At 39.4% G+C, this 23,718-nt stretch overlaps 1 protein-coding gene across 1 annotated transcript; it reads right to left on the reverse strand.

Moving 5' to 3' along the window:
- Positions 1–11,545: 11,545 nt before the first annotated feature.
- Positions 11,546–13,095, reverse strand: LOC117999710 (olfactory receptor 2H2-like). The gene is given in 2 exon segments (XM_034989051.1): positions 11,546–12,885; positions 12,887–13,095. Coding segments are annotated over 2 exon segments (936 nt in total). The 3' UTR covers positions 11,546–12,158.
- Positions 13,096–23,718: the final 10,623 nt, after the last annotated feature.

A 23,718-nucleotide genomic window follows, 5' to 3' on the forward strand; every position in this document is an offset into this window, starting at 1 on the left:
GTTTTCTCAGTCCTCTTCTAAAATGTAAACATATCTTGGTCATCTATAGTTTTCCACACTGTAATTCCCATAATGGAATTCCTTTCCTTTTCCCAGACACCTGCCAGTATCCCTCTAAAACTCTCCAATGTACCATTGGGATCTCCTGTTCCATAATTAGTAAACTCACTTCTATCCTCAGATTATTTACTTGGCATTTTCTACACATCCTGACATTACCTGAGTTGAGTCTACCCCTGGGAGACATTATTTCATCTACAACTCACTAATGAGAAAATAATTCCACCTTCATTACCTTGGAATATGGGGTTTGAGCTAATGCTTTATTCTACTTCTAGACCTTTCTTCCCTTCTCTCCTATTTTTAAAATACACTGATTCATTTGAAGCTCCTGTCACTTTGGCTGAACAACTAGGTTAGCAGGATGGTGTCAACCTACACCAGAATCACAGCATTATTTAAAATGCCTATTTCAGGGCACAATGATTTGTTTTATATCAGAAATTCTCAGTATTAAACCCAAGAATCTTAATTTTTAACAACTGTGCCATGGAATCTTATGAATCCTCAAGTGGGAGGAAATTTGTTCCTCTCCTTTTTTGCTGCTGTTATTTACTGGAATCTTTTTTTTTTTTTTTTTAGAATGCAACTTTCTTTTTATTTTTTATTTTTTTATTTTAAATTCAATTAGCCAACATATAGTACATCATTAGTTTTTGGTGTAGTGTTCCATGATTCATTAGTGTATAACACCCAATGCTCATCATATCACATACCCTCCTTAATATTTACTGGAATTTTAATCTCTCTCTCTCATGCACTTCTATCTAGCTCACAGTTTTCCTTTGTACCCAAGGCCTGGAATCATTCCAGGCTCTTTCCAAAGCAGGATGACAGGGAACAACAAATGTTGGTAAGGATGTGGAGAAAGGGCAACCCTCTTACACTATTGGTGGGAATGCAAGCTGGTGCAGCCACCCTGGAAAACAGTATAGAGGTTCCCCAAGACATTAAAAATAGAGCTACCCTATGACCCAGCGATTACTCTACTGGGTATTTACCTGAAAGATACAGATGTAGTGAAAAAGAAGGGGCACATGCACCCCAGTGTTCATAGCAGTAATGTCCACAATAGCCAAACTGTGGAAAGAGCCAAGATGTCCTTTAACAGATGAATGGATAAAGAAGACGTGTGTGATTCATATAAACAATGGAATATTACTCAGCCATCTGAAATGATGAATACCTATCATTTGCATTGACATGGATGGAACTCAAGGGTATTATACTAAGTGAAATAAGTCAATCAGAGAAAGACAATGATCATATGGTTTCACTCATATGTGGAATATAAGAAATAGCACAGAAGATCATAGGGGAAGGGAGAGAAAACTGAATGGGAAGAAATCAGAAGGAGACAAACCATGAGACACTCAACTCTGGGAAACAAACTGAGGGTTGCAGGAGGGGAGGTGGATGAGGGATGGGGTAACTGGGTGATGGGCATTAAGGAGGGCATGTGATATGATGAACACTGGGTGTTACATGCAACTAATGAATTAGTGAACACTACATCAAAAAATAATGATGGCTAAAAGAACATAATAATAATAATAATTTTAAATAAATAAATAAATAATTAAAAAACAAAATAGGATGAACATTCAAATGCATTGGCATCCCTACTTTCTTTTTTTTATTATGTTCAATTAACATCACATAAATAGCTTCACAATTATATGTCGGGGTGTTGATCTATTTTTATTGAACTTGGGAGGGGTCCTCTCTGTCTCTAAGACATGAATGTTTGTTTCCTTCCCTAGATTAGGGAAGTTATCAGGTATCATTTGCTCAAATATACCTTCTAGTACTCTCTCTCCCTCCACTCCCTTGGGGATCCCAATAATTTTGACATTGGAACATTTCATTGCATCATTGATCTCTCTAAGTCTATTTTCGTGTGCTACTAACAGCCTATCCTTATTTTCCTCAGCTTTCTTCCTTTCTATCAGCTTATCTTCTAGATCACTAATTCTCCCTTCTGCCTCATTTACCCTGGCTATTAGAGTATCCAGTTTATTTTTTTAAATTTAATTTAATTTTATTATGTTATGTTAATCACCATACATCATTAGTTTTTGATGTAATGATCCACGCTTGTTTTCATATAACACCCAGTGCTCTATGCAGTACATGCCCTCCCTAATACCCATCATCAGGCTAACCCATTCCCCAACGCCCTCCCCTCCAACACCATCAGTCCATTTCTCAGAGCCCATAGTCTCTCATGGTTCATCTCTCCCTCTGATTTCCCACCCTTCATTTTTCCCTTCCTTCTCCTAAAGTCCTCCATGCTATTCCTTATGTTCCACAAATAAGTGAAACCATATGATAATTGACTTTCTCTGCTTGACTTATTTCACTTAACATAATCTCCTCCAGTCCCATCCATGTTGATGCAAAAGTTGGGTATTCATCCTTTCTGAGGGCTGAGTAATATTCCATTGTAACGTATATGGACCACATCTTCTTTATCCATTCATCTGTTGAAGGGCATCTCGGCTCTTTCCACAGTTTGGCTATTGCGGACAATGCTGCTATGAACACTGGGGAGCATTTGGCCCTTCTTTTCGCTTGATCTGTGTCTTTTCGGGTAAATACCCAGGAGTGCAATTGCTGGGTCATAGGATAGCTCTATTTTTAATTTTCTGAGGCACCTCCACATTGTTTTCCAAAGTGGCTGTACCAACTTGCATTCCCACCAACAGTGTAAGAGGGTTCCCCTTTCTCCACCACCTCTCCCACATTTGTTGTTTCTTTCCCTGTCCATTTTTGCCATTCTAACTGGTGTAAGGTGACATCTCAATGTGGTTTTGATTTGAATTTCCCTGATGGCTAATGATGATGAACATTTTTTCATGTGTCTGTTAGCCATTTGTATGTCTTCTTTTGAGAAGTGTCTGTTCATGTCTTCTGCCCATTTTTTAACTTGATTATTTGTTTTTTGAGTGTTGAGTTTGAGAAGTTCCTTATAGATCTTGGATATCAGCCCTTTGTCTGTAGTGTCATTTGCAAATATCTTCTCCCATTCTGTGGGTTGCCTCTTTGTTTTGTTGACTGTTTCCTTTGCTGTGCAGAAGCTTTTTATCTTGATGAAGTCCTAATATCTTATTTTTTATTTTGTTTCACTAGCCTTTGAAGATGAATCTTGAAAGAATTTGCTGTGGCTGATGTCAAAGAAGTTACTGCCTATGTTCTCCTCTAGGATTTTGATGGATTCCTGCCTCACATTGAGGTCTTTCATCCATTTTGAGTTTATCTTTGTGAATGGTGTTAGAGAATGGTTGAGTTTCATTCTTCTGTATATAGCTGTCCAATTTTCCCAGCACCATTTATTGAAAAGACTGTCTTTTTCCCATGGCATGTTTTTTCCTGCTTTGTCAAAGATTATTTGACCATAGAGTTGAGGGTCCATATCTGGACTCTCTATTCTGTTCCATTGGTCTATATGTCTGTTTTGGTGCCAGTACCATGCTGTCTCGGTGATCACAGCTTTGTATTATAGCTTGAAATTGGGCAATGTGATGACCCTAGCTTTGTTTTTCTTTTTCAACATTTCCTTGGTGATTGGGGGTCTTTTCTGATTCCATACAAATTTTAGGATTGCTTGTTCCAGCACTTTGAATAATGTCACTGGAATTTTGATTGGGATGGCATTGAAGGTATAGATTGCTCTGGATAGCATAGACATTTTAACAATGTTTATTCTTCCGATCCATGAGCATGGAAAGTTTTTCCATCTTTTTGTGTCTTCTTCCAGTTCTTTCATGAGTGTTCTGTAGTTCCTAGAGTATAGATCCTTTACCTCTTTGGTTAGGTTTATTCCGAGGTATCTTATGGCTTTTGGTGCTGTTGTAAATGGAAATGATTCTTTAATTTCTCTTTCTACAGTTGCATTGTTAGTGTATAAGAAAGCAACTGATTTCTGTGCATTGATTTTGTATCCTGCCACATTACTGAATTGCTGTATGAGTTCTAGTAATTTGGGGGTGGAGTCTCTTGGGTTTTCCACATAAAGTATCATGTCGTCTGTGAAAAGAGAGAGTTTCACTTCTTCTTTGCCAATTTGAATACCTTGTATTTCTTTTTGTTGTCTGATTGCTGTTGCTAAGACTTGCAGTACTATGTTGAACAATAGTGGCAAGAGTGGGCATCTTTTTCGTGTTCCTGATCTTAAGGGAAAGGCTCTCAGCTTTTCCCCATTGAGGATGATATTCGCTGTGGGTTTTTCATAGATGGATTTTATGAGCTTGAGGAGTGTTCCCTCTATCCCTATACTCTGGAGAGTTTTAATCAGGAAAGGATGCTGTATTTTGTCACATGCTTTTTCTGTATCAGTTGAGAGGACCATATGGTTCTTCTCTCTCGTCTTATTAATGTGTTCTATCACATTGATTGATTTGCAAGTGTTGAACCACCCTTGCATCCCGGGGATAAATCCCACTTGGTTGTGGGGGATGATCCTTTTAATGTAGTGTTGGATCCTATTAGCTAGGATTTTCTTGAGAATTTTGGAATCCATCATCAGGGATATCGTTCTGAAATTCTCCTTTTTGATGGGGTCTTTGACTGGTTTGGGGATTAAGGTAATGGTGGCCTCATAGAATGAGTTTGGAAGTTTTCCTTCTGTTTCTGTTTTTTGAAACAGCTTCAGTAGAATAGGTATTATTTCTTCTTTGAATGTTTGGTAGAATTCTCCAGGGAATCCATCAGGCCCTGGACTCCTGTTTTTGGGGAGGTTTTTGATCACTGCTTCAATCTCGTTACTGGTTATTGGCCTATTCAGGTTGTCAATTTCTTCCTGTTTCAGTCTTGGCAGCTTATAGGTTTCCGGGAAGGCTTCCATTTCATCCAGATTGCTCAGTTTATTGGCATATAATTTTTGATAATAATTTCTAATAATTGTTTCTATTTCCTTGGTGTTAGTCGTGATCTCTCCCCTTCCATTCATAATTTTATTCATTTGGTTCCTTTCTCTTTTCTTTTGGATATGTCTGGCCAGTGGTTTATCAATCTTATTAATTCTTTCAAAGAATCAGCTTCTAGTTTTATTGATCTGATCTACTGTGTTTCTGGTTTCTAATTCATTGATCTCTGCTCTAATCTTAATTATTTCTCTTCTAATGCATGGCTAGGCACCGTTTGTTGCTTTTTCTCTAGTTCTTTAAGGTGTAAAGTTAGTTGGTGAATTCGGGATTTTTCTATTTTTTTGAGTGAGGCTTGGATGGCTATGTATTTCCCCCTTAGGACCGCCTTTGCAGTATCCTGTAGGTTTTGGACTGATGTATTTTTGTTCTCGTTGGTTTCCATGAATTGTTTAAGTTCTTTGATTTCCTGGTTGACCCAAACATTCTTGAGCAGAGTGGTCTTTAGCTTCCAAGTGTTTTAATTCCTTCCAAATTTTTTCTTGTGGTTGAGTTCTGGTTTTAAATATGTGGGGAATAATCTCAATCTTTTGGTACCAGTTGAGACCTGATTTGTGGCCAAGTGTGTGGTCTCTTCTGGAGAAAGTTCCATGTGCGCTCAAGAAGAATGAGTATTCTGTTGTTTTAGGGTGGAATGTTCTGTATATATCTATGAGGTCCATCTGGTCTACTGTGTCATTCAAAGGTCTTGTTTCTTTGTTGATTTTCTGCTTAGATGATCTGTCTTTTGCTAGAGTGGAGTATTGAGGTCTCCTAAAATTAATGTATTATTATCAATATGACTCTATTTTGGTTAACATTTGGCTTATGTAGTTGGCTGGTGCCATGTTGGGGGTGTAGATATTTACAATTGTTAGATCTTCTTGTTGAATAGAGCCTTTAAGAATGATATAATGTCCTTCTGTGTCTCTAACTACAGCTTTTAACTGGAAATCTAATTTGTCTGATATTAGAATTGCTACCCTAGCTTTCTTTGAGGTCCGTTAGTATAGAAGATGGATCTCCATCCCTTCACTTTCAGTCTGGATGTATCTTTAGGTTCAAAATGAGTCTCTTGTAACACTACATCAAAAACTAATGATGTAATGTATGGTGATTAACATAACAATAAAAAATAAAATAAACAAACAAACAAAAAAATGAGTTTCTTGTAGATAGCATATGGATGGATCCTGTCTTTTTATCCAATCAGCAACCTTGTGCTGTTTTATGGGAGCATTCAGGCTGTTCACGTTGAGTGATTATTGAAAGATATGAATTTATTGTCATCATGGTGCCTGTGATTCCTTGCTTCTATAGATTGTCTCTTTCAATTTCTGTTGTATATCACTCTTGGGGTCTTTCTACTTTTATAGAACCCCCCTAAATATTTCTTGCAGGGCCAGCTTAGCAGTCACATATTCTTTCAGTTTCTGCCAGTCTTGGAAGCTCTGCATCTCTCCATCCATTCTAAATGACAGCCTTGCCAAATAAAGTATTCTTGGCTGCATGTTCTTCTCATTTAGTACCCTGAAAATGTCTTGCCAGCCCTTTCTGGCTTGCCAAGTCTCTGTGGATAGGTCTGACATTATTCTGATATTCTTCTCTCTGTATGTAAGGAATCTCTTCCCCCTAACTGCCCTTAAGATGGTTTCCTTGGTTCTAAGATTTGCGAGTTTTACTATTACATGCTGGGGTGTTAGCCTGTTTTCCTTGATCTTGGGAGGGGTCCTCTCTGCCTCTAGGACACGAATGTTTGTTTCATTCCCCAGATGAGGCAAGTTCTCAGCTATGATTTGCTCTGTTATATCTTCTAGTCCTCTCTCTCTCCACCATCTCAGGGATCCCAATAATTCTGACATTGGAACATTTCATGGCATCACTTATTTCTCTACTTTAGTTTTAATGGATTCTGAGCTGTTTCTCCCAGGCCTCCTCTTTTTCCTTCTTTTCTACCAACTGTTCTTCTAGAGCACTAATTCGTCCTTCTGCCTTGTTTACCCTAGCAGTTAGAGTATCTAGATTAGATTGGATCTCATTGGTAGCATTTTTAAATTCTGCCAGTTCAGCTTTCATTTCTGCCCTCAAAGACTCTATGTTGCCATTAATCAATTTCTCCATTCTAGCTATCGTCTTCATAACTGTTACCCTGAAGTCCATTTACAACATCTTGGTTATAATGTATCCATTTGCAAATCTGTGGGAGAAGCCACAATCTCCGAGGCTTTCATATTTGGGGGGTTCGTCCTCCTAGTCATTCTGTTGAGGGGTGGCTGAGGGAGTGTACAGAGTCCAAATTATTGACCACAACCCAAGCAAGATCCTCCTGGTTTATAGGGTCCTTAGGGTTGTCGGCCTCCTGTCTCCCAGCCTGTCTTCTGGGGGAGGGCCTGCTGCACTGTTACTCAGGCAACCCTGTTTGGGCAGAGCTGTCCTGCCCCCTGTGTGGGGGATGTGCTCAGTGAAAACTGTTTTTTGGGAGCTTTGTTCTCTGACTGCTTTCCCTGGTGGCTTTCTGCATCTCCTCCAAGAATCAGAGCAGAAGTGACCATTTCCAACCCTCTGCCTCAGAGCAGAGAGATTGCAGTCTATTCTTCAGTGAGCTCTCCAGGCCACACTATCTGTTTCTGTCTGTGCTGCTAAAAACTGCAGCGACCTGGTTTGTGCATCCCTCAGCTTCCAGGTCAGGGCACATCTCTGCCCTTTGTGCTTCTAAAACTGCCAGCTGCCCCCAGTTCACATGCACAGCCCCGCCGCTCCAGTTTTCAGTCCATGGGGCTGCCCTAAAGTCCTTTCCCCACTGCTACCAGTCTGCGGTCTACGAGCCTGTGCCCAGTCCCCAGCGCTGGAGGCTTTTGTGCTCCTGTGTTATTTCACCTTCCCAGCTCAAGCTCTATGGCATCTCCCTCCCCCTTCCATTTATCTTCCCATATCTGCCTACAGAATTACAGCTCCCTGCTTCTTACTCCAAAACCAACTGCCTGCGATATTCTGTTTGTAGAGATCCAGATGTATCTTCTTACATCTCAGGCTGATTTTGTGGGTGTTCAGAGTAGTCTGGTAGATATCCAGCTCAATTCAGGAGACCGGTTGGAATAGGGTCCCCTACTGCTCCGCCATCTTTTCCCCCAGTCTCTAAAGTATCCAGTTTAGACTGCCTCTCATTCATAGCATTTTTAAGCTCTGCCTGATTAGGTCTCATTTCTGCTCTTAAAGATTCTATATTGTCACTTTTTTTTTTTAAGCCTAGCTATTAACTTTATGATCGCTATTCTGAATTCTACTTCTGACATCTTATATCCATATGTATCGATTAGCTCTATGACAGAGAACACTGCCTCTTGTTTTTTTTTTATTACTATGTTATGTTAATCATCATGCAATACATCAATAGTTTTTGATGTGGTGATCCACGATTCATTGTTTTCATATAACACCCAATGCTCCATGCCTTCCTTAATACCCATCACTGGACTAACCCATCCCCCATCCCCCGCCCCTCTAAAACCCTCAGTTTGTTTCTGAGTCCACAGTCTCTCATGGTTCGTCTCTCCCTCTGATTTCCCACCCTTCATTTTTCCCTTCCTTCTCCTAATGTCCTCCATGATATTCCTTATGTTCCACAAATAAGTGAAACCATATGATAATTGACTTTCTCAGCTTGGCTTATTTCACTTAGCATAATCTCTTCCAGGCCCATCCATGTTGATGTAAAAGTTGGGTATTCACCCTTTCTGATGGCTGAGTAATATTCCATTGTAACATATATGGACCACATCTTCTTTATCCATTCATCTGTTGAAGGGCATCTCAGCTCTTTCCACAGTTTGACTATTGCAGACATTGCTGCTATGAACATTGGGGTGCATATGGCCCTTGTTTTTGCTACATCTGTGTCTTTTCGGGCAAATACCCAGGAGTGCAATTGCTGGGTCATAGGGTAGCTCTATTTTTAATTTTTGAGGAAACTCCACACTATTTTCCAAAGTGGCTGTACCAACTTGCATTCCCACCAACAGTGTAAGAGGGTTCCCCTTTCTCCACCACCTCTCCCACATTTGTTGTTTCTTTCCCTGTCCATTTTTGCCATTCTAACTGGTGTAGGGTGGTATCTCAATGTGGTTTTGATTTGAATTTCCCTGATAGCTAATGACTTTTTTTTTTTTTTAGTTCCTCCTTCTAGTCATTCTGCCCAGAGAGCAATGAATGGGCAAATGAACAGAGCTCAAAATATCAGTCATGACCCAAGTAAGATGCACCCTAGAACAATCCTGAGTGTTCGGGAGCCACCACAGAAAATCAAAGCCAAAATGAAACACAAGAATAAAATTAAAAAAAAAAAAAAAAGAAGGGAAAAGGGAAAAGAGACCATAATCTCTCAGCGTGGACAAAGCAGGGTGATCCACTTGTAAATTTCAAGGAAAATAAAACATATTTATATAAAATAAAATTGAATAAAGTGAAAAAAGGACTAATATTATGAAGCATATATGTATAAAATGCAGATGTGAAAAAACAAAAGTTAAAAAGCGACTTGAAATATAAGTTGGTATAATAAGCATCTAGTTGAAATGGGAAAAAGGTAAAAAGAAAAAAAGAAAAAGCATAAGAAAAAGAAAAGGAGAATTTTATCTGAAAAATAAATAAGTTGTGAGGCCACACCTGGAGCTCAATATACTATTTTCCCCTGGCATTGGAATTGTACAGTCTTAAGGGATCCATAGGTTTGTCATCCACTTGTTCTTCCAGCCTGACTTCTGGGAGAAGGGCCTGCTGCGCTGTTTCTCAGGTATCCCTGTCTGGGCGGTGGTGTCCCATCCCCTGTCAGGGGGATGGGCTCATTGCAAACTGGTCCTCTGTTTGGCTTTTGCTCCCTGGAGGCGCCTCTTCAGAAGATTAAAGCAAAAATGGCAATGCCCAAACCTCTGGCCCAGAGCAGCTCTTTAATAAACCCTCCAGGACAAACAGTCTCTACTTCTGTATGCTCCCAAAACCGCAGCCTCCCATGGTGCATGCCCACTGCAACTCTCTCGGAGGTAGCCCCAGGGGCCCCGGAGTGTCACGGCCCTTTGTAACTCTAAAACCTCAAGCGGCCACAGGCTCCTGCAGACACCTGAAGCTCCTGGATCATATCTGGGTGCCGCCCTAATGTCCTTCTGGGCCACTACCGCCCTGTGAGCTTTAGTCCAGTCACAGGCACCGGTTCCAGAATTTTTCAGGCTGCTCAGGAAAAGAGTGATTATCCACCAGCACAACATGCAGTTTATGGTGATCTGAGCTGAGAGCCCCCTCCTGGGCTCGTTGACCATAACCTACTTCCTGGCTCCACTGCTTGGGTACTTTACCAGGTCAGGCACCCCCTTTCACTCTGTGGCTCCTCATATCCTGAGACCATAGTGCCCTACCTAGAATTCTGCCTTTTCATTTCCAGAACCCCTTTCAGAGGGGGATGTCTCTCCCTCTAGAGGAGATTTCTAAAGGTTCTGATTTTGTGCTCCAGTGTTATATAACTTTCCAGGAGCCAGCTTATGGAGGCTCCCTCCCCTTTCTGTTTATCTTCTGATATCTCCCCACAGATTCATGACTGCACACATCCTACATTGCAAAAGGGAGTTGCTTTTCTGCTTGTAGGGATTGAGATATATATTCTTATATCTCAGGCTGATTTTGTGGGTGTTCAAAATGTTTTGATAGATATCCAGCTAAATTCAGGGGACCAGTTGGAATGGGGTCTCCTACTCCTCCACCATCTGGCCTCCCTCCCCCAGCATCCCTACTTTCACCTTCAGAATAGTCACTACCTATCGACTGTGTCACACCATGAGCCAATTAACACCCCCCCCCCCGGGCTGCCCCTGCACTGCGAGCTCAGAGTAAAACCATAAAACAACCTCTGTCCTTGTAGTCTTCTTCTTAGTCATTCATGTATTCTTTGCAACTGAACAGAAGGATATCAAAATGATTTTATAAGTATTGTTCTTTTATAGACAGTGAGAAACTATGTTACATCCTCATAGAAATTGTGCTGTTATTTCTGAGCAGAAAGTAAGAGTTAACAGGACCTGATCCTAGTTTCACCTATATAGGAAATTGGCACCAGTAAATGAAAGGCAGCTAAGGACTGAACACAGTTAATTTAGACAATTTACACTGCAAAGTCAATAATTTATGTTTATGATTTTAGTGAAACTAATGAGAATAGTAAACACTTATAAGCAATAGCTAAAAAGCAACAACAAATAAATCTTTGGTGCATAACATTCAAAATTCAAAATGCATGCAGCATGGTAATCAGCTTGAGGCAGGAGCTGGAGAACAAGTCTCTCCCTATTAAATAATACAAAAGATTTTATTTAGTATCTGCATCCACCATCTGACCATAAGCTCCATGGTGTTGATGATTTTGTCTTACCTACCATTATATTCCCATCCCTAGTACATAATAGATGTAAAATGGGAAATTAATAAATAGCTACAAGATGAATTAATAAGAATTGGATCTGATAGGAAGAAAGCCATTTGATTATAATAACACCTCAAAGTCAATAAAAAGTACAAGTCTATTCCTGTAATTAGGGATTTGGCATGTCAGGGCTCCAACTAAGAACCTGGACCCAGAGAGCAGTAAGTGTGGGCTTCTGCTTGGCTGACACCTTGCACTGGGCAGTTCTGGGCACATGACACATTAGCAGTGGTCCTGCTGTGACAACAAGGCACCAGTGACTGGGAACTGAGACCCACAGATCAGAGTGCCAGAGAACACAGGAATTCTTTAAACTTCTCTGTCTCAAAACTTCTGGACCCTTTTTGTACTAGACATTTGGATGAAAGTTGTGGTTGAGCTTGAAGGAAAATAGAACAAAGAAAAAAGAAAGAAATGGCAAGGCACAACACATACTACTTGGTCTTTTATTTTGGTCTGTGTTTCAACTGTATTCAGCACTGTGTTTAGCATTCTTTAAGACAGTGATGTTAAGTATACTCATTTTTATACCATACTGTCCTCAGTCAGCACCCTGAAGAAAGTGAGGGCCTAATCAGTGACTGATGAATGGGGCTGAAGTCTGCACTTGAACAAAATGCAACTAACTCTCCCCTACTTTTGGCTTAGAGGGTAAATCTTCAGCTTTTTGCAATGAGGTTCTTCTCTCTTCCCAACTTAAGCCAGAGACCAACATATGTCAGCCACTTAAGTTATTCTGGGAATCCCATCCTCCTCCCCAGTCTTATTAGTGCCCCCTTGACCTCCTTGTTCCTTAAGGTGTAGATGAGCGGATTAAGAGATGGGGTTGCAACAGTGTAGAAAAGGGTGAAGAACTTGCCCTGTTCCTGAGAATAGCGGTTCTTGGGTTGAAGATAAACAGCTGTGACCGTGCCATAGAAGAGGGAGACCACAAGAAGGTGAGAAATGCAGGTACTGAATGCCTTCTTCTGCCCTGCAGCTGACTTTATTCTTAGCAAAGCCTTAGCAACAGCCCCGTATGAGGAAAGAATGATGACCAGGGGTACCACCAGGAGAATGATACTGGCTATGGACATCTGGATTTCATTGTAGGTGGTGTCTGCACTAGAGGCCTGAATCAGGGCTGGGACTTCACACACAATGTCATCTACCCTGCGGTGGGAGCAGAAGGGTAACTGGAGGGTGGCAAGAGACTGGACCAGAGACTGGACCAGGCCAACTCCCCATGCAAGGATGGCCAACTGCAGACAGAATTTGGGGTGCATGATAGTAGTATATTGCAGTGGATGACACACTGCCACATAGCGGTCCACAGCCATAACCACAAGAAGGACACATTCAGTGGCCCCAAGCCACAAGAAGACATAGAGTTGAATGGCACAGCCAATGTAGCTGATGGTCTTCTTTGGACCCCAGAAATTAACTAACATCTGTGGAATGCAGCTGCTGGTGAAACAGATCTAGCAGGGAAAGGTTGCAAAGAAAGAAATACATGGGGATGTGGAGTTTAGGATCCTTTGAGGAAACAAGAATTATGACTATATTTCCTGCAATAGTCAAACAATAAAAGATCAGAACCACCCAGAAAAGTATCTTCTCCAAATATGGCTTCTCAGAGAAGCCTAGGAGGATGAAATCACTGTGGCTGTCATTGCAAACTGTGATCATAGCTTCTGGAGCAGTCACCTCTTTGGAATATTGTTCAAAAGTAGTTGCTCAAAAGCCTGTGATGGTTCCAATACAGAGGCAGGAAGAGAAGTAGTGTGACTTGACTCCTTCCTACTCCAGGATGAGATTCTGCTACCTATAGTTTAGGGAAAAATAAAAGATTCAGTGACCTGTTCTAATCTTTGATACATGTCATTCATTAGCTCTCTATTTCTCTTCCTCTTTTACATTTTCTTCATATTTTACCTGATTAGAATTCCTCATTATAAACATTATGTAAAGAATATATTAAACACCTATTAGTGAAAATCATTTTGTTAAGTATTAAGAGACCATCTCAACTTTGCTCTCAAATGTTGTACATTTACAACATTTATCACACAGTTTTTAATAAAAATTACTGCTCAACCATATCTTCTTTTGGCCTCTTTCTCTTCATTTTGTTCTCTTGTTTCTTTGTATCTTTATATCTCAATTTATCTGAATATCCTCCTCCCATTTTCTTCCCCCTCCTGTCCTTCAATCTCCTTCTTCTTCCTCTCTCCTTCCCACCTTCTCTTGATTTCTGAGCTTGAATTTTTCCTCAGCTACTTTATGCTACGTAATCTTAAGAAAATTATTTAAACTTTTTGTTCTTACCTTTGTTATTTCCTTAGATTTTCTATTTGGAAAATAGAGGACAATCATAGAAACTACCTATGGGTGTTGAAGGAATTAACTGTGAAAACACAAGGAAAACACTTTGAGAGAGAAAGAGAGAGAGAGAGAGAGAGAGAGAGAGAGAGATCCTGGCCTATGTTAGCTACAATTATCATGATGATGATGATACTACTCAAATGTTTGTTCCAGATGAAAAACATCAAAATAAAAGGCAACATTTTGCAGAGAATATGAGTGATATCATTAAAAAAAAGAAATATTCTATGTCTATATTATCTCCTTTCTAAAAGAATTGAAAAATAATCATACCCACTTTCCCACCATTATAACTTATCCATCTTTATATTACAGAGCAGACATATCTGTATTTATTGTCCTTTACTTGGCATAAAACCTGATTACAAAACAAGTTTGGGAAATGCACTATCTTTTAGTCATTTATGCAATAGATCAAAAGAGATTTAGGAAATACTTATTTCACTCCATCACTGACCTGTTTTCTTAACATTCTAGAGGGCCGATGGCTCCTTTTCCTTCTTCACCTTCTGTGCTTTCCTAGCTCACATTCTTGCTTCTCTGCTCCCACCAACTGTCCTATCCATGTGGCGTGACAGTCTATCCTCTTGTTAAGGATGTTTATATGGTACTTTGTAAATTTCCAGTGTTTCCATTCACAATAAGCTTTTGCCAAGGAAGTCCCCCAACAAGACACCAAAGGAAAATAATCAATGTTAAAACAACAGGTTTTACAAATCTATGCCCCACAGTGATTTATTTGAGTGCATGTTCACCCAAAAAATTTAAACTCCTAAACTCCCTTCCTTCTCCCAAATCAATATGTTTGATTAAGCCTTACTTATCCCCATATTTAAATAAAAATATTCATTTTCCAAAACATTTTCCAGTTTACCAAATATTAAGGAGTTAAACCAAATCATCAAAATCCTAATGGTGGAATTGCAGATAATATTCCATCTCTTTGTTTTATAGTTTATCCCCTTTTTCCAAATTATTCCACATACAGTTGAGAAAATGCACCTATAATCAATGGATAGAGAAGAATTTTAATTAGAGATTCACAAATGAAACAGATATTTATGATCAGCAGCAGCACAGCCACACTTGTCTGAGTTCTTATCATTGAACTGAAAATTTGCCAAATGGATTAGCTTATTTAACCCTCACAAAATTTTTTTCAGGTGGTAAAACATGCCTGATTCATCTTCCTATACCTTATCATATATTTTTCATCACTTTTAAATAGTCCTAATAATGATAAAGTGAACTGGAGAAAATGAAACGCTTGGAAACACAGTTGAAAATGTTTAAAATCCTATTAAAAAAATAACGTTGGTCAAATGGCCCACTCAAGCAAGGATTCTCAGAAAAATCATGGCATGACCTGAAATTTACAAAATAAATAAATAAATAAAGATTTCACAGTAGTGTGTGTTTTGCTTTCACACAACTTGCTGGAAGTTCCTTCCCAGATATTCCGGCCTTACTGTTTCCTATCTGATCCTCTGTAGTGGGTTGTGTCGACTTTATCCACACACTAGAAGTGGACCCGTCAGTCAGCAGTCCCTATGCTCACAGGTAGCTCCCACAGTATCGCTCATGTCTCATATCTTTGTTTCACTGCTGTGCATTTTAGAAAATCCATACATCATCTCCCAGTCTCTGTCCTCTTTTCTGTGCCATTGTTCTTTTATTCTCTGTAGAATTTTTGCAAAGTAGAGTTGAAATATTAGAATTGTGTTTGTAAATCTGAGTTTGATAATTCAGGGGAAGAATAAAGTGTAAAAAAAAATAAAAAAAAATAAAGTGTGATGTTTTAAAGAATTTCAGTCTTACAGATTTCCCATCTTCAAAACCAAGCTACTTCCTCTTCTATCCTGTGACTTTCATCAACTTCCAGGAACTGCTGGTTTGTGTTCTCTGTCTATTAAGATTGTTCTTTCTTTTCTGGTTTTCTTTCTTCTTCTTCTTCTTTTTTTTTTTTTTTGATAGTAATGTCTATACCTATTTATATCCTTATCTAGGTATCTGTATCTCCATCCATCCATATTTTCTCTCTCAGTTCCTTTCTACTTTCTCACCATTGGAGATGAATGTTTTCTCCCTGGATCAACTATTCTCCAAATGTTCATGGGTGGGAAGAGAGAGTCTTAGTTTAACTGTTTACTACACAAAATACAAGAATTCTCTTCATCACTACTTCTGTTGACATTTGTCTTGTTCCCTCAAATATCAATTTTCCCTGTGATTTTTCTCTTAGCTCACCTCCTCTGCCTCTCAGAACAGAATCTGGAGGAGTTTTTCCTGAGACCCAGTGCATTGTGATTCCAGTGGTTGCCAGTGTGGAATACAATATTTACATCTCACCTTCTAAGGCAGGTCCCTCTGGTGCCAGTATAGCTCATTTCCACAGCCCACCTCTGACTTCAGCAGAGCTGCAATGAATAGTTCTGTGTGAACCCAGATTCATCTTACACACCCTGACAGTGACCCACCTCGAGTGTGTTGCATGTCTTCCCTGTCTGCTTCAAGGCTTTATCTGATACAGGGGGAGCCAACCTGGCACATAAACAAGTGTCACCCAGAAACATAAGAGATTTAATGACCCTAGGGGAAATCTTCAAACAAGGCGGGATGGTAATTAGTGAGAAAATGTTCCAGCAGCCCTTCTTTCAAGTGGAAGCAGACCTCCTGTATGCTTTTCAGGAGGTCCTGGGAGAACTGAGCTCACATTGTGCACAATTTGGCTACTACACCCTTATGTTGGTTTGTTTTCTTATCTCTCTCACTCGGCTTCCCTCACTCATTCTTCTTGAAATTACCTCCTAAATAAAGTGTTTGAACCTAGTTTCTTCTCTCAAGCTCTGTTTTTAGGACACCTGAGCAGAGTTGCAAGAGGAGAAAGCTGACTCTTAGAAGACCTTTCAGGAGGGGGCGCCTGGGTGGCTTAGTCAGTTAAGTGGCTGCCTTCAGCTCAGGTCACGATCCCAGAGTCCTGGGATCGAGTCCTGCATCGGGCTCCCTGCTCAGTGGAAAGCCTGCTTCTCCCTCTCCCTCTGCCTGCCTCTCTGCCTACTTGTACTCTCTATCTCTATGTCAAATAAATAAATAAAATCTTAAAAAAAAAGAAGAAGAAGAAGAACTTTCAGGAGAGGCATCACTCACCAGTCAGACTGCAACAAACCTTTCATTAATTTGGGGAAATGGCATAGTGGTAACTCTTAGCATGCTCTAACATCAGCATCACTAATGAATGATCTTCCCTCGTGTAGCTTGGGAGGAGGTACATGTAGGAAGAGAAGCATTGGGGTATATGGTACATCTAACCCTTGAAGGATATGGGGTAGTGATAATTAGATTATTAACTTTGCTGGTTTTCATTGACTGTCTTAGGAGCCTTGAAGAAAAAGAATAGTATACTTCAGTCAACCAATTATCAACTTAGGGCTATGGTTCTCAAACTGCTTGTTACCCAGAGTTCTTGGTTCCATAGGTCTGGGGTGAGGCCCAAGATTCGGCATTTCTAACAGGGTCCCAGGTGATGATGATGTTGCAGGTCCAGGGACACACTTTGAGAATGCTAATTTAGGGAATGCTGCAAAAGCAAGATAGGTTTCATGGAAGCTTCAAAGGAAATTCTTATATGCTACATAGGGAAGACTATTGAAAATCAAACCCAGGACTTAATTGTTAGGGCTACAAGCCTGCAACAAAATAGTCTCAACAGACATTTTATGCTAAAGCCAAGACACAACGGGAAGGAGTCAGACAATGAGACCTGTGGTGGTGAGTATCTGTTCAGTTGCATCTTAAAAACATGAACTTCCAGATTTCTCTGAAACTTCCAAACTGGTGAAAGGAGTCTCCCACATCTTGCTAGAGGAAAGAAGGCTCCACTTGCCTGGAGATATTGTAAAAATGATACAGTCCTTCTCAAAATATCTTATTGCCCTTACTCAGCACCTTGAGAGCCATAACTATGGTCCCTGCTATCAGAGGAAATAGCTTATTCTAAAATCTGTAGGAATTGGCTAACATGTACCATCAGGGACTTTTAGGGGAGAACCAATATAAAGGTGGATGTAGGAAGCTTATAGACATGAGGACATATTCCAAGATTTAGTAATTAAACTGCTGGAAAGGAACTCTGGATCCAGTTCTTTTTTTATTTTATTTTATTTTATTATGTTATGTTAGTCACCATACAATACATTATTAGTTTTTGATGTAGTATCCAGTTCTAATAGCACAGGGACATGCTATCTATCTATCATCTATCATCTATCTTTCTATCTATCTATATCTATCTATCATCTATCTATCATCTATCATCTATCTATCTGTATCTATCTATCTATCTATCATCTATCATCTATCTATCTATCATCTATCTATCTATACTGCATCTTCTTTATCCAGTCATCTATGGATGCACACTTGGGTTGTTTCTATAATTTGTATAATTAGGCTATTGTAAATAATGCTGCAATGACCATAGAGGTGCATATATATTTTCAAATAAGTGTTTTTGTTTTCTTTGGGTAAATACCCAATAGAGGAATTACTGGATCATATCATAATTCTATTTTTAACTTTTTGAGGAACCTCCATACTGTTTTCCATAGTGGCTGAACCAATATACATTCCCACCAACAATGCATGAGTGTTCCTCTTTCTACAATCTTCACCAACACTTGTAATTTCTTGTCTTTTTGATTTTGCCATTCTGGCAATGTAAGGTGATATCTCATTGTGGTTTTGATTTTAATTTCCCTGATGATTAGTGATGTTGAGCATCTTTTCATGTGTCTGTTGGCCATCTGTATGTCTTCTTTGGAAAAAATGTCTATTCAGCTTCTCTGCCCACTTTTTAATCAGATTACTTTTTTTTTCTGTTAACTTGTATAAATTCTTTATATATTTTAGATGTTAGGCCCTTATCAGATATATCATTTGCAAGTATCTTCTCCCATTCAGTAGGTTGCTTTTTTGTTTTGTTGGTGGTCCTTTACTGTGCAAAAGATTTTTATTTTGATGTAGTTCCAATAGTTTATTTTTGCTTTTTTTCCCCTTGTATTAGGAGACATATCTAGAAAAATGTTGTTACAACTGATGTCAAGGAAACTACTGCCTGTGTTCTCTTCTAGACCTTTTGTGGTTTCAGGTCTCACATTTAGGTCTTTAACCCATTTTGGGTTTATTTTTTTGTATGGCTAAGAAAATGGTCCAGTTCCATTATTCCTCATGTAGCTGACCAGTTTTCCCAGCATCATTTATTGAAGAGACTGTCTTTTCCCTCTTGTATATTCTTCCCTCCTTTGTCACAGATTAATTGACTATATAGGTGCAAGTTTATAACTGGAGCTACAATGGAAAAAAAGTCATATTTCCCCTAGTTTCCATATCTAAGCCAATTCTCTGACCTAGATACCAACAATTAAAGGGAAAGGGAGGTCCCTTAAGGAAGAACTTTGGAATGCCAGTGCAAGAATATATAATAAATATTTCACATGATATTTCCTCAAGAGAATCTGTGGCCAGTTACCAGAGTAATTGTACAAGAGTAAAGACAAATATTGAGACAAAAATTTTGAGTGCCATTAAATATGAAGTTATTGTTGACACATACCAGGCAGAGCACACAAAAATGTCATCATATTGCCTTGTCAGAGCGAAGGTTACAAATGGAGTCCTGTTCTAAGTCCGACTTATACTTAGTCCAGTGGGTTTGTGGATCTACCCTAGGTATTCTCTGGTCCCTGAATGCATAGTGGGGATAGATATACTTAGCAGCAGGAAGAATGCCCTTATTGATGCTTTAATGGAGTAAGAGCCAAGGAAAATTCCATAAAACTACAGGAAACAACAGATGCTAGTGAGAGATAGGGGGACCCTCTTACTGTTGGTGGGAATGCAAACTGGTGCAGCCACTTTGGAAAATAGTACAGGGGTTCCTCAAAATGTTTAAAATAGAACTACCCTATGACCCAGCAATTGCACTACTATGTATTTACCCAAAGAACACAAAAATACTGATTTGAAGGGGCACATGCACGCTGACGTTTATAGCAGCATTGCCAACAATAGCTAAATTATGGAAAGAGCCCAGACGCCCATTGACTGATGAATAAAGAAAGTGTGATATATATATATATATATCACACTTTTTTTTATATCTATATAATGGAATATTGCTCAGCCATCGAAAATAATGAAATCTTGTCATTTGCCACAACATGGATGGAGCTAGAGTGTATTATGCTAGGCAAAATAAATCAGTCAGAGAAAGACAAATACCACATGATTTCTCTCGTATGTGGAATTTAAGAAACAAAACAGATGAACATAGGGGAAGGGGGAAAAAAGAGAGGGAATCAAACCATAAGAGACTCTTAACTATAGAGAACAAACTGAGTGTTGATGGAGGGAGGTGGGCAGGGGATGGGCTAAATGGGTGATGGGTATTAATGAGGGCACTTGTGTTATATGAAAGAGCACTGGGTGTTGTATGTAAGTGATTAATCACTAAATTCTATACCTGAAACCAATTTTACCATATATATTAATCAACAAGAATTTAAATAAAAAATTGAATTAAAAAAACTGCCCTTCATCAGCCAAGATCAGAAACAATACTGTATCATAAAGAAAATGCCTTTGAAGCATAATTGATAAAGAGTAAAGGGATGATGGCTCCCGTCTACAGAAACCAGACTTACCAAGGCAAATGAAAGGGGATTACCTTGATCCTAACAAGTGGTTGCTCCAAATGTGCTGGTGTATCATTTGTAGAATCTTAACCAGAAAATATTAATATAGGCTCTGGCATGTGGTTGAAATGTCAAATGTAACATTTTCAATCCCCATTAGCAAAGAGAACCTAAGTCAATTTATATTTATGTGGGAAAAACAATAGGACTCATTCACTGTCTCTCCTTGGACCTATGTTAACTCTCCTTCTGACAAAATATTGTCTGTAGGAATCTTGACCACCCTGATATTTCACAGAATGTAACTGTTCATCTATACTGATGACAGCATCCTAATCAGATCTAAAGAGCAAGAAATTGCAGGAAGTCTGAATATTCTGTCACATCCATGTCACACACATACCACGATTATCTATTCATGAAACCCACTCAGACTTCTTCCTCCTCTGTGAGTTTGTTAGAAGTGTTCTCCTATGCAGGCATGGTTGTGATCTGAGCAAGAGACATTTATGCAAAACTGATGGGCAGCATGGTGTGAGATACAGGCTCATGTTATTTGCTCCTGCTCTCTGGTCATGGCTGTGCTCAACCATGGATATGCCAATGTCCTGTTATCATGATTGCTGCCGTATCCACTGACCTGATGAGTTGGTGGGTCAGAAAGTGCCCAGCTCTCAATGAGTAATTTTGGCTGCAAGGTGATTTGATGTTTGATGGTCAGGTGTTTTATCTTTACCAGGACCCAGCTACACACCAGGGGCTGTTTTTCAAAAGGTGTATAATCCTCTGATACAAATATCAGGGTTTTCCTAAAACCCTAAGTGTTTTGTTTTGGTTTTCCCATAAACTTGCCATATCCTGATGCTTTTTTTTTTTTAACCAGAAGTTATACCTCTACTACCATAAGACTTTACAAAATGTATGCCTCAGGCTTCAGGGTGACTTACACTGTAGTGTAGACCTGCCTTGGAGCCCATTCAAAGCTGGAGCCTTCTGTGTTACCAGTACCTGGACTGGAGCAATATTCCATAGTGTCAAATATGCTTACTACAAAACACAGAGAGACATGCCAGGCACTTCGCTTCCTTTCTAATGATAGGATATTCATAAAGCAACAGTGTCTTATACTTTAAATGAGATGCCCAATACTGCCCCAGACCAGTGAACATCTAAAACCCATATTGATATGTCAGGCTCCTGAATCTTCATAGTTTCTCATTTGTGGTCAAGAACACATGTGTCTTGTCAAGACCATCCACATATTAATCACTTCCTGCTCATATGGTCTGACTAGTGCAGTGTGCTTGATACAGACAACCAGTGTGTAGCCTTCAAAATGTACAGCTAGCTTAGTTCCTTTTCAGTGTATTTTGTGACAGAAGGTGAGAATGTTAAAATAGTCCTGGGATAATGTATACTACTGTCAGCTCCAAGTGATGGTAAACTCTTTGTGACTATCTTCTTAAATTTTTTATTTTGTGTGTGTGTTCTTTTTTTTTTTATTGTTATGTTAGTCACCATACAGTACATCATTAGTTTTTGATGTAGTGTTCCATGATTCACTGTTTGTGTATAACACCCAGGGCTCCATGCAATATGTGCCCTCCTTAATACCCATCACCAGGCTAACCCATCCCCCCCACCCCTCTAAAACCCTCAGTTTGTTTCTCAGAGTCCATAGTCTCTTATGGTTGTCTCCCCCTCCGATTTCCCCCCCTTCATTTTTTCCTTCCTTCTCCTAATGTCCTCCATGCTATTCTCTGTGTTCCACAAATAAGTGAAACCATATGATAATTGACTTTCTCTGCTTGACTTATTTCACTTAGCATAATCTCCTCCAGTCCCATCCACGTTGATGTAAAAGTGGGGTATTCATCCTTTCTGATGGCTGAGTAATATTCCATTGTATATATGGACCATATCTTCTTTATCCTTTCATCTGTTGAAGGGCATCTCGGCTCTTTCCACAGTTTGGCTATTGTGGACATTGCTGCTATGAACATTGGGGTGCATATGGCCCTTCTTTTCACTACATCTGTATCTTTTCAAAGTGCTGGAACAAACAATTCTAAAATTTGTATGGAACCAGAGAAGATCCCAAATTGCCAAAGAAATGGGTATTAAGGAGGGCACGTACTGCATGGAGCACTAGGTGTTATACTAAAACAATGGATCGTGGATCACCACATCAAAAACTAATGATGTATTGTATGGTGACTAACATAACATAATAAAATTTAAAAAAGAAAGAAAGAAACAAGGCTGGGGACATAATGTTGCCTGATTTCAAGCTATATTACAAAGCTCCAAGATAGCATGGTACTGGCAGAAAAACAGACATATAGACCAATGGAACAGAATAGAGAATCCAGATATGGACCCTCAACTCTATGATCAAATAATCTTTGACAAAGCAGGAAAAAACATGCAATGGAAAAAAGACAGTCTCTTCAATAAATCATGCTGGAAAAATTGGACAGCTATATACAGAAGAATGAAACTCGACCATTCTCTTACACCATACACAAAGATAAACTCAAAGCGGATGAAAAACAATGTGAGACAGGAATCCATCAAAATCCTAGAGGAGAACATAGGCAGTAACCTTTTCAACCTTGGCCACAGCAACTTCTTTCAAAACACATCTCCAAAGGCAAGGGAAACAAAAGTGGAAATGAACTTTGGGACTTCATCAAGATAAAAAGCTCTGCACAGCAAAGGAAACAGTCAACAAAACAAAGAGGCAACCCACAGAATAGTAGAAGATATTTGCAAATGACACTACAGATAAAGGGCTGGTATCCAAGATCTGTAAAGAACTTCTCAAACTCAGCACCCAAAAAACAAATAAGTCAAAAACTGGGCAGAAGACATGAATAGACACTTCTCAAAAGAAGACATACAAATGGCTAACAGACTGGAGGAGATTATGCTAAGTGAAATAAGTCAAGCAGAGAAAGTCAATTATCATATGGTTTCACTTATTTGTGGAACATAAGGAATAGCATGGAGGACATTAGGAGAAGGATGGGAAAAATGAAGGGGGGGAAATCAGAGGGGGAGATGAACCATGAGAGACTATGGACTCCGAGAAACAAACTGAGGGTTTTGGGGGTGGGTGGGTGGGGAGATTGTTTAGCCTGGTGATGGGTATTAGGAGGGCATGTACTGCATGGAGCACTAGGTGTTATACAAAAACAATGAATCATGGATCACTACAACAAAAACTAATGAT

This window comes from Mirounga leonina, unplaced genomic scaffold (genome assembly GCF_011800145.1).
Source record: "Mirounga leonina isolate KUSES-001 unplaced genomic scaffold, KU_Mleo_1.0 Mir_460, whole genome shotgun sequence".
NCBI classification, from domain to species: domain Eukaryota; kingdom Metazoa; phylum Chordata; class Mammalia; order Carnivora; family Phocidae; genus Mirounga; species Mirounga leonina.